At 37.2% G+C, this 18,349-nt stretch overlaps 1 protein-coding gene across 2 annotated transcripts in view; it reads left to right on the forward strand.

Moving 5' to 3' along the window:
- Nucleotides 1-17,333, forward strand: part of DMP1 (dentin matrix acidic phosphoprotein 1) — a 30,886-nt gene extending 13,553 nt beyond the window's left edge. The window contains exons 1-6 of one of the 2 annotated variants that reach the window (XM_025425305.3): nucleotides 3,998-4,148; nucleotides 9,126-9,200; nucleotides 9,872-9,919; nucleotides 12,422-12,454; nucleotides 12,649-12,696; nucleotides 14,931-17,333. In XM_025425305.3, the coding sequence (XP_025281090.1) occupies nucleotides 9,147-9,200; nucleotides 9,872-9,919; nucleotides 12,422-12,454; nucleotides 12,649-12,696; nucleotides 14,931-16,298 (1,551 nt within the window). In that variant the 5' untranslated portion in view covers nucleotides 3,998-4,148; nucleotides 9,126-9,146 and the 3' untranslated portion in view covers nucleotides 16,299-17,333. Of the gene's footprint in view, nucleotides 1-3,997; nucleotides 4,149-9,125; nucleotides 9,201-9,871; nucleotides 9,920-12,421; nucleotides 12,455-12,648; nucleotides 12,697-14,930 lie in introns of those variants that run through there. The other variant, XM_025425312.3, reaches the window with a different exon arrangement.
- The last annotated feature ends 1,016 nt before the right edge of the window (nucleotides 17,334-18,349 follow it).

An 18,349-nucleotide genomic window follows, 5' to 3' on the forward strand; every position in this document is an offset into this window, starting at 1 on the left:
CCTGATTTCAAACAATATTACACAGCTATAGTAATCAAAACAGTATGGTATTTGTGTGAAATCAGACACATAGATCAATGGAATAGAATAGAGTCTAGAAATAAACCCCATGCTTATACACTCAATTAGGCAGCTGCAATACAAAAGAATGACTTTCTTACCATATAAAAAAGATACACTCAAAGTGGATTACTTATACGCAGAACTAGAAATCATAAAAATCGTAAAAAACATAGGTAGTAGGCTCTTAGACATGAGTCTTAGCAATATTTTTTGGATCCGTCTCCTTAGGCAAAGGCAACAAAAGCAAAAATAAACAAGTAGGACTACATTAAACTAAAAAAGCTTTTGCACAGAGAAGGAAACCAGTAAAACAAAAGGTACCTGCTGAATGGGAGAAGATATGGGCAAATAATACATCTATTAAGGGGTTAATATCCAAAATTATAAAGAACTCACATAGCTCAATATAAAAATTCAATTAAAAAGTGGGCAGATATCCTAAATAGACATTTCTCCAAGGAAGAAATACAAATGGCCAACAGACACATGCAAAGATGCTCAATATCAACTCATCATTGGGGAAATGCAAATCACAATCACAGTGAGATATCATCTCATACCTGTTGGAATGGCTAGTACCAAAAAAAAAAAAAAAAAAAATCAAACAAACCAAACACAAAGAACCCTAAACAACTCCCAAAACAAAAACCCAAGAAACAGCAATTGTTGGCAAGGATATGGAGAAGAGAGAGCACTGACACAATGTTGGTGGGAACAAAATGATAAAGCCACAATGGAAAACAGTATGGAGGTTCCTCAAAAAATTAAAAATAGAAATACATGATCCAGCAATTCCACTTCTGGGTATTTACTTGAAAGAAAATGAAAACACTGATTTGAAAATATATATCCATCATTATATTCACTGCAGCATTATTTATAATAGCAAAGTATGGAAGCAACCTTAGTGTCCATCAATAGATGAATGGATAAAGATGTGGTGTATATACACAATGGAATATTACTCAGCCATGAAATCTTGCCATTTCCAGTAACATGGATGCACCTAGAAGGTATTATGCTAAGTGAAATAAATCATACAAAGAAAACAAATATCATATGATTTCACTTATATGTGAAATCTAAAAGAAGCAAAGCAAATAAAATAAAAAAGAAATAGACTCATAGAACAATCTGGAGATTGCCAGGGTAGGAAGAGGAATAAAAAGAACACACCTCCAGTTATAAAATAAGTAAGACATGGAGATACAATGTACAGCATAGGGAATATAGTTAATAATATGTAGCAACTTTGTATGGGGACCGGTGGTAGCTAGATTATGGTGATGACTTCATAATGTATATACATGTTGAATCACTATGTTGTACACCTAAAACTAATATAATATTGTATGTCAAGTACACTTTAATTAAAAAAATAATGAATTGTTAGCATCTTCCAATGTTGGGCAATTAGGGTTTTTTTTTTTTTTTTTGTATTGTTTGGCTTTGGTATCCTTATGAATGCTTCCCTCTGCTTACTCCTACATAGATGATGTAGGTCTTGTGGCAGTTGGCAGTTTGTCCTCAGCCACTTTGTTTGAAGTTTGTGGGTATAACCTGTCATGTAGTGTTGTAACCCATCTCCAAAATGGCCTCATCATTTCCTCTGTTCCCTGTACATTCATTCTGATCCTCACATCAAAATGCGGAGATTTTTTTTTCTCCTGCTGAGTCTGGGATGGCCCTGTGACTGTGACCGTAGAATGTAGACAGTGACATTTGGGGCAGCTCTTGGCCCCCAGCCACCGTATGAAAAGGCCAAGCCACAAAAAGAGGCCATATAAAGAACTGAAGTGTTCAGAATAACCGTATCAGCTGAACTCCCAGACAACAACCATGTAAGAGAGCTATCTTGACTATTCTATTCCAATGGAGTCCCCAGATTACTGCAGCCTCGGCTATAATAAAATTATTGTTTTAAGACATAAAGTATTGGAATGTTTTTTACTGTAACAATGGGTAACTACAACATTTACATTTGCTATAAATGTTGTCCATCGTTTTTAGCTGTTATTACTTAGTTGCACTCTTTTTAAAGATTTATTTATTTGAGGGAGAGAGTGAGTGAGAGAGCAGCACGTGCATGTGAGTGGGGGGAGATGCAAAAGGGGATGGAGAGGGAATCTCAACTAAACTTCCTGCTGAGCACGGAGCCCACATGTGGCTCCATCTCAAGACCCTGAGATCATGATCTGAGCTGAAATCAAGAGGTGGATGCTTGAATGACTGAGCCACTTAGGTGCCCCTAGTTGCGCTATTTTTATGTAAGGATTTAGAGAGAGATTCTAAAATAATGTCCTGTGACATCTTCCACCAAAACTTTCCTAGAATCCACTCTGCATAAGATTAAAAGTTTCCTCTATGAGAGACCTCAGTCAAAAACCTATAAAACCACCTGGCAGTGTAATTGAGAACCAGAACAGAACATCAGGAATGTGTAGCTCCTCATATGAACCCCGGTTTTCTGATAAACCTTATACAGAAGTAGACTCCTTTCTCTTCATTTTTGCCCCCTCCCCCTCACTGCAGTTCACACTGAATAAGTTAAAAATCCATATAGTTTATATTTGTCTTCTGAATAAAGCTGGGTACCCCAGTTCTCTAAAACCAGGTGCATAGGAGTATCTATTAAAAATTCCAACAATAATAAATGCATTCAAAAAAGAGTGAGTCATATAGGTATTGCACAAACTAATAAATTGGCCCATTTTAAAGTCAATCTTTTCAGATATTCATAAAAGTATTTGTTGAATGCTTATTATGATTCAGGAACCTGGGTATTACAGTCCTGGGTATATACCAGTAAACAAAGCAAACATCCCCACTCTCCAGGAAGTTAAATTCTGGTAATATAGTCTTTATTTTTTAACGGAGGGGGAGGGGCAGAGGGAGAGGTAGAAGGTCTTCAGCATGGTTCCATCCACAGCATGGAGCCCAAGGTGGGGCTCAATTCCACAACCCTGAGATCATGACCTGACCCAAAATCAAAAGTCAGATGCTTAAGCAACTGAGGCACCTAGGCACCCCTGATGTTCTTCAACCAGTTACTCAGTGGTCATTCTTTTATTACTTGATCATGCTCCTTAGGAGATGCCACCTCACTTCTGGCTCCCTACAATCTTCAGTACACTCCCTCAAGAACCCTGGCAAAGACTGTGTTATCTGTTTCATTACATTTTCAGGGATGGCAGAGAGTATTTTGGAAATTGGTTTCTCTGTATGCCACCCAACTAAGCTTCCCCTTAATCCAATTCTGATTTCAAAGAGTCACCAGAGTTAAATCCAAAATATGGCAAGCAGTTGGAAGCAATAATGGAGTGTTAGATTTAAATTATTTTTTGGTTAAAAACAAAAGTTACTTAGGGTGGTGCTTTAATATTTCCAATCACCACAGAATTCTGTAAGTAATACTTCATTAGATTACTAAGAATTTTAGAACTTTGTGTGTATATGGGGGTAGGGAGATTGAGAGGAAAAGGAGATAAATAGTAGAGGTTGTTAAAAGATGAGAAGGGAAAGGATAAAAGCTCATATTCTCAACACTACAATTTAGGCAAATCTAGTATTTTAGGAGGTTCTTCATGTACAACCCGGAAATGTACATTAACAGGAAACTTGCTACCCACTCCTTGACTCTCCTTTTCCCATCCATGTGTCTGCTGGGATCTATCAGTGGGTGGAAGACAGTGTCATTGTTTATAATGCTCATAAGCCTGCATGGATGTGAATGACATATATTTAGAAATCAAAATAAAGCTTTAGGAAGATCTTCAATTTAATGGAAACTAGTCTAGTCATTTGAGAACCACAAGAGCTTTTTAGGGAAAATCTGCCTCTGCAAGTTGGAGGAAGTGTGGGTGTACTGGAGTCCCGGTGACACCTTGTGATGTCAGTCACCCCCAGCCTGAGGTTGATTGGCTATGAAGAGCTGAAGTAGAGTTTAAATTCCTGCATCATCAGAGGAGTGAACATCAGAACATCAACACAAGAGTGGCTTCACTGGGCATAAATTTCCTCTCTGAGAACTTCCTTCCGCCTCATTGTTGAGACTTCTGAGGAAAAGTCTTTGTGAACTGAAGAGGGTAAGAAATTTTCATTAAAAAAAATTTTTTTTAAATGACTTCTGCTACGTTTGGAGAAAATTAAACATGTACACATGTTGAGAGGTATTATGCCATGCAGAGAAAGATGGAGAGAGCTAAACCTTGGGTTAAAATGATTCCCATTTTTGTGCCTGTTGTTTATGCTACAGCAAATAATGATATTGAAATGACATGTTAAGTCAATAGAGCCAGATGTTTTTCTCAGCACTACTTAGATCTCTGCATAGTACTCCTGAAAGGGAAAGTTTACTGAACAGGAGGCAGATGGAAAGTCATTTTGAAGGTTAGCTTTAATTAGCAAAACAAATAAAACTTTTACATTTAATTTTCACAGATATGGTGATGTTCATAGCCTACAAAACATTATGAAAGAATCTAAACTAGACCGGCAGAACTTCTAAAATATGGTCTTATAAATTAAAAACCATTTAATGCTATTCATCTAGATAGTATCCTAATATTCATTATGAACTGAATAACTGAAAGAAGATGCTAAGACCATTGAAAGAAACCAAAGATGTGATAATTACAGTGCTTTTCTATCATTTATTCATGCTAGCATGATGCCTCACAAACAGAATTCAATAAAATGTTGAACATAACTGTCTTTTAAAAACACTTTCTAGTATCGAAGACTAAAAAATATATATACTTCAATCTGTATGCATTTCTATTTGTTGCATTAATTCCACTTCATCTGTATCAGAAGTGTCTGTCTTCCATAACAGAAAATGGGAATTGTGTTCAGGTAATGCATTCTCTATGACATCTAGAAAATCCCATGTGTAATAGTAATACTTCAATCTGTCTTCTTTAGGAGTACTAACTTCTAGTGAACCATAACTTTCTGTGTACCTGGGGGTCAAACAGACTATCCTACTTTGATGTGGTTGGTTAAAATGTATGAACAATTTTCTGAAGGCATTAGTCACTTACCTACCCCAAAATGGTAATGTGGATCAATGTGCCTCAGATGCTTAGAGGCCTTCCAAATCTATGTTGAATTTTAGGGCACCTTGGAGTTATTTTACTGTGGTTGAAGGCATAAGATGTGGGATTGATTATAACTGACGTAAGACAAGTATAATAGGAATGATTGGATACTTCTATTGCCTTATTTGTTTGGTGTTCTGAATTCCTCATAGAATTCATATCCTGGCCAAGTACCATTTTATTTTCAAAGACTAATAATGAAATAATTCCTAGCTAATGGAAGTTCTCGTTGGTTGGGTTTGGATAATTTTACTTTTGTAAGACTAGCTAATTATCATTATTACACACTATTGTATACTCAGCACCTAGAGCAGTGCCTGGCTCACAGGATATTATCAATAGTATTTCTTGATTGCTAATGGATGGATATATTGTTTATTGTATTATTGAAGCTAACAATACTAAGTCAAAAATAAGCAAATTCAACATAATAAATTGAGCCTATGATTTTCAATTTTTTATTTCCTTCATTTGATGTGCCTTTTTCATCTCGGTTTACATAAAAGAAACTATATACTTTATAAGTGAATCTTAACTTGGAGGAAATTTCAGAACAAGTTTCCTTTCTTGAAAGCACAAAGAATTTCTGGCTATACTTGAGAGTAGCCAGAGAGGGACTGTAGTTCCCTACTCCAGATCTCAAACATTATGAGAAAAAAATGAAAAAGGTTGAAAATCTCTTAGATACATTGCCCTTCAAGCAGATGGAACACAAGTAGAGGTTATTGATTTCCTTTTGTCACATGCTTTCATTGTAGGATGACAGCATGTACAATGTAGAAATGACATTTATTAAGCACCAAAAAAGAACCTGAGGTTCTGGACTTGTCTCTTTCAGGCTTGTAGCTATTTTGCTAATTAATTACTCGGGAATAGGGTTACTGCATAACTGCTTCTACCCTTTTCAGGATGGTAGCTAAAAAGTTTATGAAAGTTTGCAGCTCTCATTTGGAATACACTTCACAAAAGCTTTCTGCTCTGGTCACTCCTTCAGGTCTTCATTCTCTTATGAAGGCTAACATGTACATGTAAAAATTTTAATAAAACTTTCATGCTCTTCTCCTGTTAACATGACTATGTCAGTTTAATTCTAATACATGTATACATATTTTATATTCTATAAAAATATTAATTGAGAGCCTAATATAGGGTTTAAGATCTGACTTCCTTTAATGCTTGATGGCAGACTATATTCTATGAGAGGCAAATTTAGCTCTTTCAGGACCCCAAGGTGTCTTTTATTTTTGTTTGGGAAATTACTGCTGTAGGTTAGGGTGCTAAATGTTATTTCTAGAAGCACAAGTAAGTTACTGCATCTCTCTTATGTTTCATAATATTTCATTCACATCCCTAAGAAACTTGGAAGCACACATTTCCTTTGTAAAAAGTCCAACATTCATTAGTGTAGTGCATCATTTAATTTTTTTTGTTATTTAGATAAAAGAGAAGCAAAAAACTAAAACAAGACAAAAAAACAAGAGGAGAACTCAGTATTTACTGGCCTTGTATTGAGTCTGGGATACTGCTAGCTTTCAGTACATCATGAGATTATCACCCTATTCAAATTTCACTTTGAAAATTAAAAACAGCCTAATTTTCCTTTGACCCATGACACCTAAAACCATAGGCATGTAATTATTTTGAGAGTATCATATTTAGGGGAAACTTTCCTTTCCTTAAGAAATGAATTTAAGAACTTAAAGCAAAAAGTTTTGATTATGGGAACTAAGGGAAATAGAGGGGAGGAAAATTTTTCTTCTGCTCTTGTAGCATCTCCATTTGGCCTAAGAATTAAACTGACATAGCCATGTTAACAGGAGAAGAGCATGAAAGTTTTATTAAAATTTTTACATGTACATGTTAGCCTTCATAAGAGAATGAAGACCTGAAGGAGTGACCAGAGCAGAAAGCTTTTCTACCTTTTAGATAAAGAAACAATACTTCTGTGAAGAACTGAAAGACAAAGGGGTTTAGGTTGGGGCAGTAAATTGTAGGGAAGTGATTGGGAAGATAGAATTAGTTTAACAAGGTTTGTTTGTACAGATTTCTCTCAGCCTTGACCCTTCATCTTTGAGGATGAGATGTCTTCCCTCCTCTGAGTACACCTTTCACATGAGAGTTTCCTGTTTTTAGAAAGAAAAAGGAGGATCATAGATCTTTCTTGCATCTGCTGTTTCTCAAGGGCCTTTAGCTCAAAATAATTTTATTTGAAAGAGGCATATTTTGGGATGTAAGATATTCTGGTTTCTTTCAGAAGCAATATCTTTTTGAATTAGGCTTGTTTTAGATGTAGTTGAGAATTTTTATGTTTTCTCTGTTAATATAGGCAGATGTGAAAAAGAAGATATCAAAATATAAGGACTTATATGAACTATGCTGAATTAGAATAAAGAAAATACAAATGAAGAATAAACTGTTGAAGTGGGATAATGTCGATGATATAAAATGAGAAGATCTATGGACTATTTGAGTTGTATCAACATAGAAATGTGGAACATTCTTAGTCTTCTTAGGAATTCTACTGTTTTCTTGAATAAATTAAAAAATAAGATTAAATGACTTTTGATGCCATGTTGCAGGCACTATTCAGCATATTCAGACATTAGTGAGCTATGTATTCTTATTTTCTAGATCAGCGGTTAAAATCATTTGGAGCACCTTAAAAACCAAAGTGAAGTCTGAAATAAACTTGCAGGATTTTCCACAAAATGTATGGAAGTCCATGTGACAAACTGGTTAGGGCAGCCACAGGGCTTACAAGTGGAGGGCAAATAATTTTCCGTTTAAATCATTTCAACAACTTTTTATATTAGCATGTAGTACATCTATTTTTAGATATAGAACAAGTTGTTTTTCAAATCACCAGTTCTTGAAGTGTGAAATGAAACCACCATCCAGGAAAATACAGTTTGATTTGGCATGTTTCACTCAGTGTGATTCACAAGTATATCCCAAACCTCTAATCTTCCTGAGATCCTTCAGTAACACAAATGACATTTAAAAGGATTTAGCATAATCTATCTATAATGCATGACCAATTGTAGCACAGTAGACATTAAGAGTTTTCTGGAATTGTAATATGAAGCCTGCCATAGTACACTTCTTTAAGAAAAAAATTTTAAAATCAGTCTATTTTATCTAAATGTTATTATGAAGTTATAAATGTGACTGAGAAGCAATTTGTGTGTGTGTGTGTGTGTGTGTGTGTGTAGACAAATGTTGATGACCATCAATGGTATCATTAAATTTTGTTTTATGTGTATATTTGCCAGGTTGCTATGCCATACTAAGGTGCATAATTATCATAAAAGTGAATGGTCAGAAATTTCTCTATTTTTCTTTCTTTAGTTTTTCCTCTATTTAACATATTTTATGTATTAGGGAAGAAGTGTTTATAGGCATCCTCATTGAAATGTTTCCAATTTATCTCTTAATCTCTTAGAAGTAAGATTTCTTTTTAATTTGTTTATTGAGATAAATTCAATACATACTTTACACACTCGAAGTGTACAGTTAAATAATTTTTAGCCACTGCACAAAGTTGTGCAATCTTCACCTAAATCAATTTTAGAACATTTTCACCACCTCCAAAATTCACCCCTTAACTGGCACTCCCAAACTCCCATCTCTTCCAGCCCTGGGCACTTACCTACTTTCTCTCTAGATTTGCCTGTTTTGGACAATTCATGTAAGTGGAATCATACAATATGTGGTCTTTGTGTCTGGCTTCTTTCCCTCAGTATAATGTCTTCAGGGTTTCTCTACTTTGTAGCCATGTATCAGTATTTCATTCCTTTTTATGATTGAATGATATTCCATTGTATGGATATAGTACCTTTTATTTATTCATTAGTTGATGGACATTTGGATGAGTTGTGCTTTTTAATAGAAGAAACTGTTAAAAAGTTAAAGCTCCTATATTTCTTTAGCACAGAGGAAAACATCTTCTGTTCTTCATCACAGGTAAAGGTGTCAGACCCGGCTATGAAGACCAGCATCCTGCTTATGTTCCTTTGGGGGTTGTCCTGTGCACTCCCAGTAAGTATCAGAATAAGGATATATGAAATAAACCTTTTATATCCCAAATTCCACAATTTTCACTGACTATAAGCCAAGTTGGCTGTATACGTTCTGGTCAGATGAAAATAGTAGTTTCTTAGAAAGCTGTTTTCTTTACAACATCATCCGAGTTATTTCTTACTCTATTTATTCATATAGCTATGATTCTCATTTTTCTTCATCACCAGTGGTTCTGAAAGTGCCATCCCCCAACTTGCAGCATCAGCATCAGCTAGGATTTTGTTAGAAATGTAAATTCTTGGGTCCTACCTCAGACCTACTGAGCAGGACTTTCTAGGGATGGGGCAATCTGTGGTTTAAAAGGCTTCTAGCTGGGCAGCCCGGGTGGCTCAGTGGTTTAGCGCCTGCCTTCAGCCCAGGGCCTGATCCTGGGGACCTGGGATCGAGTCCCACATCGGGCTTTCTGCATGGAGCCTGCTTCTCCCTCTGCCTGTGTCTCTGCCACTCTTTCTCTCTGTGTCTCTTATGAATAAATAAATAAGATCTTTTAAAAAGTAAAATAAAAGGCTTCCAGCTGATTCTGATTCATGCTAAAATTTGACTACCACTGCTCCTAAGTATGTATAGTGCTAATAGCTATTGCCTTGGAATTTTCTCTGTGGGCTAATCATGTGTACTAAATTTTCTAGGTAGCCAGGTATCAAAATACTGAATCTGAGAGCTCTGAAGAATGGAAGGTGAGTAGAAATAAAGTTTTAAAAAATATTTTTAATTTAATATATTATTAGTATAACCAATTTGGCTCTGCTGCAAATGTTGAAACTGTTAATGATTTAATGAACACATTAATAACCTAAGATATAGGTAGTAAGGGCTATAATTTGTAGTTCATGTGAAAAAATTTAGTTCGCATAATGCTTCAACTTCAACTTAATAGTATAATTTGGTGAGGAGGCATTTTTTCCCTTTAGGTTTACTTTCATAATGGATGTGCACAGTAGAAGGGGATGAATGACAGTGAACCAAGAATGTTATTAAAGGATTAGGACTAAAATCTGTTTTACTAGGAGATGTCTGGTAGGCAGGAGGTCAAGTCCTGGAAAGTGAAAAAAGACAGAAGGAGAGGATATTAGAGTCTGTGGAATAATTGTTAGTGTTGACTCTGAATAACTCAATAGTGATTAATTCTCAAGAACTCAAGAACCATTGCCAGGCTGTTCTATGTGCTTTACATGAGAACACTGAGACACAGAGAATAACCTAGTCTGTCTCGGTTACATAATTAAGAAGTGTTAAAGCCAGACTTTAAACCCAGGTCACTCTGGCTCCAGAATCCACATTCTCTATCAGGGTGTTATAACCTTTTTAGGAAGGGGTTAAGTCTAAGAGGGCAACAGGTTCTCAAGATTGAAACTACAAGTAAGGCTTAAAATTTTATGCTAAGTCAGAGTGTTTTGGTAATGACCTTGTTACCTGCTGGCTTTTGCATATGATACAGCTTGGGAACAACATTATTAGTGGTTGCCAGATAATGTCAAGGCTTGAGATGAGGTTCTGCTCCTGCCTGTGGATGGAATTGGCACTGCAGGATTTCTTACATGAACTTGCATCAGAGATGTCCTTAGGCTGGTTAATTGAAAAGCAGCCACTATAGATCCTGTCTTTCATTCAACCATAGACTCTAAGAGTACCACAAATATGTTAGGTTCTCAAGTTTAGCTTTGGCATGAGAAAAATACCAATGTCTTGTTCCCTTCCATCCCTTAATTCCAAATGATAACTGACAGAGTTATTTCTGAAGGTCTGCCATTGTGCCTGCCTGTAGTGTCACAGGGCAAAGACTTAAAGTGATTATAGCTCTTTCCTCTGGGGACATACTGCTGCCTAGCACTGCTGAGAGGCTTGTTGAAGACATGTTGATAGCAGCTCCTTCCTGCTTTACTCTCTGCATCTTCACACCCATAGCTTAGCAGGGATTTGGGGATTTTGCTGTGCTCAAGAGGAAGAGGAATTGTAGATGCAGAGAAGGCACCAGAGGTGGCTCAGGCAATCTTAGAGTTATTAGATCAAAAAAAGTGAAATAAATCAGAACTATGCCTAATTAGTTTCGGGCTTATTTTGTGTGTGTGTGTGTGTGTGTGTGTGTGTGTGTGATCTTATGTGATTCAAGAAAGGTATAATGGCCTTCTCAATTCAATTTTATCTACCACTGAATTTTATAAAGAGGTATTTTCAAAATGGATTCTTTTCTTTTTTTTTAATATTTTATTTATTTATTCATGATAGAGAGAGAGGCAGAGACACAGGCAGAGGAAGAAGCAGGCTCCACGCAGGGAGCCCGAAGTGGGACTTGATCCCCGGTCTCCAGGATCACGCCCTGGGCCAAAGGCAGACACTAAACCACTGAGCCACCCAGGGATCCCTCAAAATGGATTATTTCTTTAGTTTTATCATATTGAACAGTTCTCAAAATGTTTCCAATTTCATCCTCACAGCAACTCTGTGGAGTATGCGCAGTGGTTACTAATATTCTTATTGACATTGGAAAGGTGAAGTGGATTGCCCAGATTCACATAGAGTGACCAAACATCACAGTTTATCCAAGACTTAGGGTTTTCCTGGAACATGCGAATTTCAGCACTAAAACCAAGACAGTTGATTTTCAGGGCTAAAACCAAAACCAAGGGGCAGCCCTGGTGGCTCAGCGGTTTGGTGCCTGCCTTCGGCCTGGGGTGTGATCCTGGGGACCCGGGATTGAGTCCCATGTCGGGCTCCCTGCACGGAGCCTGCTTCTCCCTCTGTGTCTCTGCCTCTATCTCTCTTCTCTGTGTCTCTCGTGAATAAATAAATAAAATCTTTAAAAAAAAAACAAAAACAAAAACAAAGAGCTAATTGAGACTTAAACCTGGGTTCTAAATTCCAATGCTGTTTTTTTTTCCTATGTTACATTTTGTTTAGGTTGTATAAACAACCAGCTTCAAAGAAAGTATATTTTTCTCTGAGTGAAGTATCAGAAACCCAAAAATCCTTTAGGTCTGTTAGATCACAGATCTTTCCAGGCCATCAGTCCATCTCACTCTCTCTTTTTAGCCATTTCACCATAAAAATGTCATCATTACTCGTGTAAATATAAAATATATATCAAGAAACTAAAAACAAATCATCTAAAATTATTTTAAATATCTGCAAGATATCCATCTGTGAAGGAGTAACTTATTTTCCTTCTTTTTTTTTTACAGGGTCACTTGGCTCAGACGCCAACACCACCTTTGGTAACTATCTCATTCATTTTTCTGTCCTGGACATCTTATACAGTAAATTTACTTTAACACTCTTCTCATCACTTTAGGCCATTTGGACAGCAGTAAATCCAAACCACAAGCAATTGATGTATATATCGTGTATTTTTCTTTCCTTGGTAATTACTAAAAGGGAAAACAAACAACTTTTTTTTCTTTCCTTTTAGGAGAACAGTGAGTCATCGGAAGAAAGTAAAGTTAGCTCAGAGGAACAGGTAATTAAACAGACCTTTCTTAACTTTTCAGGCTACTTAGGAATTGAAGGAAATGATGTTAGATTAAATTACCTGCAACCAGCCTAAATGTAATACTTGCTAACCATTGGTTATGCTAGCTAAATCATCCCAAAAAGTAAGAAGAGAAAAATGAGTGGGAGAGTTCAGATGTGGACATGCTGTTCATTCCATATTTATCACTGGGGCCGGATTGGTAGACACTGTAGCCCCAAATGTCCTCTAGTTAAAAAGAATACACACACACACACACACACACACACACATACACGGTCATAGACTATGTTAGACAAATAATAGCTCATTTATCATTCTAAAATGTTGCTTTTACAATTAGAGTGGTTCAGATCAGGCAGAGAAAACTTTATGGTTAACAAGAAGTACCTGCTAGGCCTATGTACCTCCTCCATGTTAAGGATCTTGATGGAGGAGGGAACAGGAAAGCCCTGAAGAAACTTTAATGAAACAGCTCCTTTAATAATGATTTGTCTTTAAAATAGTCTCAGTGGTGACCCAGGTAATGAGAAAAGCTGGCTTATAATTATATTCCTGTTAATAAAAAACTGGCTTTCATTCTCTTATGTATGCACTCTTTTTTATTCATTTTCCTAAAACTAAATGCCATTACTTTCTTGACTGTCCTATCATTTTAACCAAACTCAAACCCTTGGGGCTCCAGAGATCCAGGAATCACATTTCTCACTGAAGCTTTGATCCATGTTGTATTCTATACTTAACAAGTTGGAAGATGAATTATTAGTCTTTTTCACTATTTACTAAAGGTTTGTCTGAGGAACATTCTAGAAATTTATAAGCATAGATTTGGGGTATGTTTTCTGGAGATGTTTGATTTATTGCTTCAATATTCTCTGAGGTCTCAAATGAGAGTAATTGTACCTGCTGAGAAGGATGCAATATATGCCTATTGAGGTATGGGGAGCTAAAAAGATGCTTAGTTCCAGCATACCAGTGTAAACTCTAGCAATGGGAAGAGATGTCATCATTCTGTACTCTCAACTGGAAAGTCAAACATTGATCTATAGGGACAAGTGGAAAAATAAAAACAAACTTGGCAAGAATGCTCAGCTTCTTGGTAAAGAGAGCAGATTTTTCCAGAGCATAATGAATGAAGACTCACTTATCTTTCCTTATCTGTGTAGAGCATCCAATTGTTTGACTTATGAGGATAATCTCTCTGAACTCACACTTAAAACTAAGCTTCCCTATAGTCCTACAAGTTGCAGTCTTCTAGCTAAGCCTTCTACAGGCAACCCTCTGCCTATGTGAATGAGGTGTAAATATGGTTTGGGTGAGATGTATATGTTACCACAATATGTTACTTTCATTTTAGCTAAAGGTTTCATTCTACTGCCCTAGTACATCCCTCCCCCAACCCTGCCCACCAGAGGAAAAAAATTGGGGGCGCTTGGGTGGCTCAGATGTTGAAGGCATCTGCCTTCAGCTGGGGTCGTGATCCCTGGGATCCTGGGACGGAGTCATGTATCGGGCTCCCTGCTCTGTGGGGAGGCTGCTTCTCCCTGTGCTTCTGCCTCTCTTTTTGTCTCTCATGAATAAATAAAATCTTAAAAAGAAGAGAAAAGAAAAAAATATTTGAGTCATTTCAAAATTCACCCAATATTTTTTAAAACTAAAAGCCAAACAATTTGATGAGTATTTCAAACTATCTCTTTAAACATACAAAAAAAAAAAAAAATCTCTGATAGTTTCTTCTAGGAATCAGACTTACAATATAATTTGAGTTTCATAAATATGATTTCTATAGAGCTTTTTTAAAAAAAAGATTTATTTATTTTTTTATTTATGAAAGAGAGAGAGAGAGAGAGACTGGCAGAGGGAGAGGGAAAGCAGACTCCCTGCTGAGTAGGAAGCCTGATGCAGGGCTCAAGCCCAGGACCCTGGGATCATGACCTGAGCCAAAGGCAGACATTTAACCAACTGAGCCACCCAGGTACCCCTCTATATAACTTTTTAAGAAAGTTTCTGTAGCACTGAGTAAATTGTGCCTATACAAAATGGAATGACTTGAGTTACAACTCCTCTTCCTTCCTTCTTTAACCCTGGCAGAGATGTTATTGAGCAGTAAAACTGATCATGGATTAGAAGGAGAGACATAAGAAAAAAGTAGGAAAGCCCAGATAACACCCTCTATATCAGCCCCTGGAGTACTGACCATGTTTGTTAACCCCAAACTCCAGGCAAATGAAGACTCCAGTGACAGTGCTGAATCTGAGGACAGCCTTGATGATCATCAATATATGCATAGACCAGCTGGTGGCCTCTCTAGGAGTGGAGGAAAAGAAGGAGATGATAAAGATGATGATGAAGATGACAGTGGTGATGACACTTTTGGAGATGATGACAATGGCCCAGGACCTGAAGAAAGACAAGGAGGAAAATCCAGACTCAAAAGTAATGAAGACTCAGCTGACTCCACACAATCCAGGGAAGATAGTCCCTCACTAGGGGAAGATAGTGCCCAAGATACCACCAGTGAGAGCAGGGACCTTGACAATGAGGATGAGATGAACAGCAGTCCTGAGAGAGGTGACTCTGTTCAAGAGAGTGAGAGTAAGGAACACTGGGTAGGAGGTGGCAGTGAAGGGGATAGTAGCCATGGGGATGGCTCTGAGTTTGGTGATGAAGAAATGCAGAATGATGATCCAGATACTATCAGGAATGAGAGAGGCAACTCCAGAATGAATAGTGCCAGTGTCAAATCAGAAGAATCAAAAGGAAACAGCGATGAGCAAGCAAGCACTCAGGATTCCGGTGACAGCCAATCAATGGAGTATCCCAGGAGGAAAATTTTCAGAAAATCCCGCATTTCTGAAGAAGATGACATAGGTGAGCTTGATGATAGCAACACAATGGAAGAAGTCAAGAGTGACTCAACAGAAAACGCCAACTCCAAAGAAACTGGCCTCAGCCAATCCAGGGAAAACAGTGAGAGTGAATCTGTAGAAGAGAGTGAGGAGAATCAGTCCCAAGAAGACAGTCAAAATATACAAGACCCCAGTAGTGAGTCTAGTCAAGAGGTCGATCTCCCATCTCAAGAAAATAGTAGTGAATCTCAGGAAGAGGTAGTGACTGAGTCCAGGGGTGACAACCCAGATAACACCACCAGCCACTCAGATCAGGAAGATAGTGACTCCAGTGAAGAGAACAGCTTGAATAAACCCTCCAGTTCAGAAAGTGAATCCACAGAGGAGCAGGCTGACAGTGAATCCAACGAAAGCCTCAGATCCTCAGAGGAAAGCCCAGAGTCCACTGAGGAAAACAGTTCTAGCCAGGAGGACCTTCAGTCTCACAGTGCCTCAGCAGAGAGCCAGAGTGAAGAAAGCCAGTCTGAGCAGGACAGCCAGTCTGAGGAAGATGATGCCAGTGATTCTCAGGACAGCAGCAAATTAAAAGAAGACAGCAACTCAACTGAGAGCAAATCAAGCAGTGAGGAAGAGGGCCAGTCAAAAAACACTGAGATAGAAAGCAGAAAATTAATAGTTGACACTTATCACAACAAACCCATTGGGGATCAAGATGACAATGACTGCCAAGATGGCTATTAAAATCAGCTTTCCTACGAAGTGGCTCTCACCTATAGGAGGCTTGGGGGTTGGAGAATAGAGAAATAATTACAACTATAATTTATTGATGTTTTTTTATCAGAAGGACAACAAGAGGCCATTTCTTCCTGAAAGGAAATGCTGGATATATTTGTTTCTAGGGTGTCACCAATTTATAGGGGTTTAAATACTGTCAGATGACACCAGAACACACTCAATGAGACTGGAAGCAAGGAAAGATGTGCATTATAGTTTCACAACTGAAATAGTTACTAACTCATTAACATTACAGTTACTGAGGTTCTATTATGTACCAGGCACTGTGCTAGGTGCTGGGATATAAAGAAGCTTAAGGCTTGTTTCTTGCTCCTGAGGAGCTTATAGATGGTTAAATAAAGTTAAAAAGCTAAACAGGGATACATATGAGAGAAACAAGAATTATTACAATGCAGTGTGGTAAGTGCCATAAGAGGTATGAACAAAATATATGGAAGCACAGAAGATGGGACCAATTTTGTCCTGCATAAATCAAGGAGGACTTCCCAGCAGAAAAGACAATAGAGTTGGAGCACTGCATAAGATTTCTCCATTGAAGACAAGAGAATTCTATTCATTCTTGGGATAAGCAATAGTGAATCCTATATGATAAAAATATTTAGTTTTTGAAAGCGTTTTCAAATTATGGCACAGTGAGGTATTTTGAAAAACAAAACTTGGTTTTCAAACACCCTTTTTGATGTTTTCTGTGGAACTCCCATGAACACTGCCTCACGCACCACTGGAGATATGATACGGAAGACTGGGTGGGGGTGGGTAGTAGAAAGAAATCTCTCTTTAAATAGATAACTTTTAGCTTTATTTTTTTTTCCAAAATCAGTCTATGTGCATGCTAGAAAAACTATTCTCTGAGTCCTTTACATACGTTGCACATAGTAGAATTCTGTTTATAGAATTCAATTGATTTTTGCCAAATATCTTTTGAAATGTTACCTCAACATAAAAAATGTTTTGTAATAAAGATAATAATATCTAGAAGAAGTATGTGCTTATTTTTATAATAATATTATTATGAAATATCTGTATTAAATAACCTTTCCTTTAAAACCTTAAAGAATAGTTTCCTTTCTTCCATTAAAAGATGTTCTTAAATTATTCATGAAAATTTTGTTTATAATTCAGGTAGCATTCTGATAAAATTACTTTATGTGTTGCTTACGCTATTTCACTAAATATACCTGTTATAGATAAGGAAAAAAGAAAATGAAGCAGGCTCTCAACATTGCTTAAGGCCTTGCCAAAAGTTACAGCTCTTGGCTTTAACAATAGTTCTTGCTGGTCTCTCAGACTGTCATTTGTGTAAACTCTGGAATCTATAGGGAAACATATTCCTTACATTTTTAATTCTTTGTGAGAAACTATTGCACCTCAGCACTTTTACTTTTCAAATTTGTTTTTAGCCACCATTCTACAGCCACCACTGTAGAGTACATCAGAATTCCCCTACAAATTTATTAAGAGAATCAGGAAAATTTTCATTCATTCATATTTTTATTTTTATTTTTTGAGAGAGAGTGCAGCATGTGCATTGTGTGTGAGTGCTTGAGGTGAGGGAAGAGCAAAGGGAGAGGGAGAGAGAGAATCCCAATGCAGAGCCCAAAGTGGGGCTCTATATCATGACCTTGAGATCATGACCTGAGCCAAAATCAAGAGTCAGAAGCTGAAGCTTAACCGATTGAGCCACCCAGGCACCCCCAGGAAGATTTTCAGTCTGATCCTTCCCATCCTTCTCACAGTTCCATTCCCTCACAATGTCAAAGCTGTCGTCACTTGGAGAATAAATATATGGTATATGATCCTACCCCTTGAGATTTTAATTTAGTAGGTTAAAGTGAAACCCCAAATTCTCTATTTTTAGAAGGATCCCAGGAGATTCTGATGTAGCCCATCCACATACTCACATTTGAGTTCTCTGGCTCTATGGACTAATTATCTACCTGTATTAACCTATAGGTTCCTACCAAACACAGCTTCTTGTAAGGAGAACTGCCCCATGT

The sequence above is a fragment of the Canis lupus genome, chromosome 32 (assembly GCF_003254725.2).
Source record: "Canis lupus dingo isolate Sandy chromosome 32, ASM325472v2, whole genome shotgun sequence".
Taxonomy (NCBI): Eukaryota; Metazoa; Chordata; class Mammalia; order Carnivora; family Canidae; genus Canis; species Canis lupus.